The 385-nt window shown below is 58.2% G+C and overlaps 2 protein-coding genes across 16 annotated transcripts in view; one reads left to right on the top strand and one right to left on the bottom strand.

The window, feature by feature from the left end:
- PORCN (porcupine O-acyltransferase) overlaps positions 1 to 385 on the bottom strand; it is an 18,511-nt gene that overhangs the window by 10,125 nt on the left and 8,001 nt on the right. The gene's annotated exons all lie outside the window — the stretch shown is intronic.
- CDK20 (cyclin dependent kinase 20) overlaps positions 1 to 385 on the top strand; it is a 7,436-nt gene that overhangs the window by 1,019 nt on the left and 6,032 nt on the right. For all 9 annotated transcript variants that reach the window (XM_014523885.2, XM_025213710.1, XM_025213717.1 and 6 more), the window contains exon 2: positions 17 to 110. In XM_014523885.2, the coding sequence (XP_014379371.1) occupies positions 36 to 110 (75 nt within the window). In that variant the 5' untranslated portion in view covers positions 17 to 35. The remainder of the gene's footprint in view (positions 1 to 16; positions 111 to 385) is intronic.

Genomic DNA, 385 nt, shown 5'->3' with positions numbered 1-385 from the left:
CCCCCGCTACTCTCAGTGACCCAGTCTGTACTAGTATGGATCAGTACATCATACTGGGTCGGATCGGTGAGGGCGCCCATGGAATCGTTTTCAAGGCCAAGAACATTGAGGTGATTTCCCGCCCTCCCGGCCTGGATGCCTGGGTTCTGTGGAAGGGGAATGGGGATTTGCGGGTATGAAAGTAGAAGGATCTGGGAGCCTGGATGCCTGGGTTCTTTGGAGGGAGGTTGGGGCTGGAGAGTGAGAACAGTGGGGTTGGGAGCCAAGAAGCCTGGGTTCTCTGGGAGGAGGTAGGGCAAGGGTGGACAGAATACAGCCCACCAGCCACATCTGGCCTGCCAGGCACTTCCATCTGGCCTGTGGCACCCCCGAATGAATGGTGCCC

The sequence above is a fragment of the Alligator sinensis genome, unplaced genomic scaffold (genome assembly GCF_000455745.1).
Source record: "Alligator sinensis unplaced genomic scaffold, ASM45574v1 scaffold137_1, whole genome shotgun sequence".
Taxonomy (NCBI): domain Eukaryota; kingdom Metazoa; phylum Chordata; order Crocodylia; family Alligatoridae; genus Alligator; species Alligator sinensis.
The sequence above is the reverse complement of the archived record's forward strand: the minus strand, read 5'-3'. Positions and strand labels throughout refer to the sequence as shown.